General features: G+C 39.8%; 1 protein-coding gene across 1 annotated transcript; it reads left to right on the forward strand.

Annotated features, from left to right (window-relative positions):
• The first annotated feature begins 1,818 nt into the window (after positions 1-1,818).
• On the forward strand, positions 1,819-2,469 carry LOC133791382 (uncharacterized). Its single transcript, XM_062229311.1, has one exon. The coding sequence runs from the start codon at positions 1,819-1,821 to the stop codon at positions 2,467-2,469; it is 651 nt and encodes a 216-aa protein (XP_062085295.1).
• The last annotated feature ends 720 nt before the right edge of the window (positions 2,470-3,189 follow it).

A 3,189-nucleotide genomic window follows, 5' to 3' on the forward strand; every position in this document is an offset into this window, starting at 1 on the left:
GTAGTGATGATATTGTCTCTGGTGTGGTGGCCATGGTGATGTCTCTTCCTCTCCTCAAAGGCGTTGAGTTCACTGGAGTGAGAGGCTTATTGGGTTTCGTCTAGTGCTAGTGCTAGTGGAAGTGGGGTGAGTTGCTTCTAAGATCTCTGATTTGGCTGTTTTTTGTTTATTTATGTGTTTGTGTCTGGTATCTTAGTGTTCCTTTGTTTATGGCTATTGCCATTAATTAATGGTTTATGTAGTTGCAAATTAAATAAGGTTTTTTCACATGTTCATACGTTGCCTATATGCATAGGGAATCTTGTTTGACTTTTTTGTTTTCCTAATTTTTTTTTGTTATATTATTTCATATAATATAATATTAGATTAAATAATATGAAAATTTGTCACACCTTGTAATATATAATTGACAGTTATAAAATTAGACACATGTGTGTGCCCAAATATAATATATTTTGGAGTTACAAAATTAGTTACAAATTTGTAACTCCAAAAGATCATCCAATAATGTGTAAATTTTTATGTTACACATTTTTATTTGAATTGATCAAAGTCATTAGTGATATGGCTTTTGGAGACATGATTTTAACCCCCATGATATGTTTGGAGGTTACAAAGTTATGTGGGAAGATGATGAAAACCGTTTGGAAATGTAAAAGTTGAGTTTTGCTGAAATTGGAGTTGTGGTTGCGGCCATTGATTATTCCTGGCTGCGGTCTGGGGGACAGAGGCCAGTGGCTGCGGCCGGGAAAATCTCTGGCAGTGGCCAGGGATGCTGACAACCAACTCTAACTTATTTTTTCCAGAGAACGTTTTTAACACGATCTCATGTAAATCCAAAAACTCTTTTTTAATTCCATAAACATCCGATTAAACATTAGTAACAGCCACGAGAGTTGGGTGAAATTTGAAATTCAAAAGGTGTCTCAAAATTTTATAAATAGGAGCATATTGCTCACTTGTAAGACAATACTATTTCTATCTACTAGAGCACTTGACTAGAAATATACAAAAAATGCTTGATTATTCAAGAGAGTTATTTCGAATATTGACAGAATTTCTTAGTGCTTGAGATATGGGGAAACAAGCTTTTGGGCAATGGTTGTAAACTTTATTCAAGTTGGTGATCCCCAATGCTCTTCACTTTGGTTGTGTGAGTGAGAGAGTTTTGGTTATTGTTATTGTTATTTCTTATTTCTACTATTGTTTTTATTTTCTCTTCTTCTATTTTATCATTACATATTTATTTGTATATTTTTTTTTAGAGTTGTAGTTCTTATATTTCTCTTCTTCCTCTTATTTCTATATGTACTTGTATTTTGGTGATTGAGTTGTAATCTTATTTAATCAACAATGTTGTCTGTTAGAATATATTTTGCATATATTCTATTTTTATTGTATATATCTGTATTTAGTAAGTACATATTTAGTTACCATAGTTTGAGCAATCAGTTGGCTGATTTGTAGCCTAACATTTCTCTTGTAACTTGTATATACTGTTTTGATGTTCAATGCAAAGGCAAGAATCGATTTTCTTCATGGTATCAGATTCTCCTACGATCCTCTTCTCCTAACCCTAGTCGCACCTATCTTCTTCTCCATTCTTCTTCTCCCTTCTTCAACTCTTCTACATGGCAGACTCACCCAAGTTTCATTCCGCCCTCACCATCACTAATGTTAAATCTCTTATTCCCGTAACGTTAGATCATGAGCACGGCTTGTATCATTCTTGGGCTACGTTGTTTACCAATCTTGCTAGAGTTCATGATCTTTACGATCATTTGATTCCACCAACGGAGGAGAAGGCTAAGACTGCCTATGAGGCGACTAAGTCGGCTGATCCGACTCTTTGGAAGCATTTGGATGTCGTTGTCTTACAATGGATACGGCACCATTTCTAACGACCTTCTTCACGCTATCCGCAAACGCAATGACACGGCAGAGGGGGTGTGGAATCGTCTTGAAGCTCTTTTTCAAGACAACAAAGCCTCTTGGGCTACCCATCTCGAGGAGGACTTTACAAACGCTGTTTTTGAGGACTTCAACTCGATCGATAGTTATTGTAATCACCTACAATCTATGGCGGACAAGTTGGCTGATGTTGATGCTCTGGTAACAAATGCTCGACTGGTTTTACGTCTCACCGGATCCTTACCGGAGGCATATGGTGGTACGGTGGACTTTATACAAAATCAAGAGCCTTTGCCCTCCTTTGAGAGTTGTCGTTCGAGGTTGAAAATGGCGGAGCGTACTATTAAGGCCCGTCAAGCTCGTGAAACTGGTGGTTCTAGCAGTAGGTCCGGTGGTGCCGCCATGGTTGCCGCTGATTCTTCTCTGTCGTCGGACTCCTCTGCAATCAACAAACGCAACAACAATTATAAAGGGAGGCATAATTCGAAAAACAATGGGAAGAAAAAGGCCCAACAAAACTCTAATGGGGTCGGTCCTAGTCAGCCACCACATCAATAGCAATTGTGGCAGCCACGTCAGCAAGCCCCCCCGCCACTATGGCAGCTTGGTTGGGGTGGGTGGACTATTCCGCCTTGTCCTTTTCCCGCTTACTCCTGGCAGCCAAGGCCCAATCCAGCGGCCCAACGTCCCTCCTCTCCTGGCTTACTTAGGCCCAAACCTCAAGCTTTCAATGTTGTTGCTCCTGCTCCTAGCTACACGCCCACCGACATTGAGGCCGCTATGCATGTCCTTTCTTTCTCTCAATCCGATGGGAACTACTACATGGATACCGGTGCTACATCTCACATGACGGCAGATGCAGGTATTCTCTCTTCTTATTTCAATTCAAGCAATAAGCATCATAACATTGTTGTTGGTAGTGGTCATTTAATTCCGATCGTTGGTCACAGTCGCACTACATTGCCTCCCCCCTATCCACCTTTTACCCTAAACCATGTGTTAGATGCTCCCAAGCTCATTAAAAATCTGGTATCTGTTCATAAATTTACCATTGATAATATGGTTTCTATCTCTTTTGACCCTTTTGGTTTCTCTGTTAATGACTTACAGACGGGAAACATACTTCTGAGATGTGATAGCACTGGGGACTTATATCCACTTTTCTCCAACTCTCAAGCCAATTTTTCCAACAATCATTCCGCTTTTTCTGTGTTGCCTTCAGATATTTGGCACAACCGTTTAGGTCATCCGGGCGATGCTATCCTTAAGTCTCTTCGT

The sequence above is a fragment of the Humulus lupulus genome, chromosome 7 (genome assembly GCF_963169125.1).
Source record: "Humulus lupulus chromosome 7, drHumLupu1.1, whole genome shotgun sequence".
Classification (NCBI taxonomy): domain Eukaryota; kingdom Viridiplantae; phylum Streptophyta; class Magnoliopsida; order Rosales; family Cannabaceae; genus Humulus; species Humulus lupulus.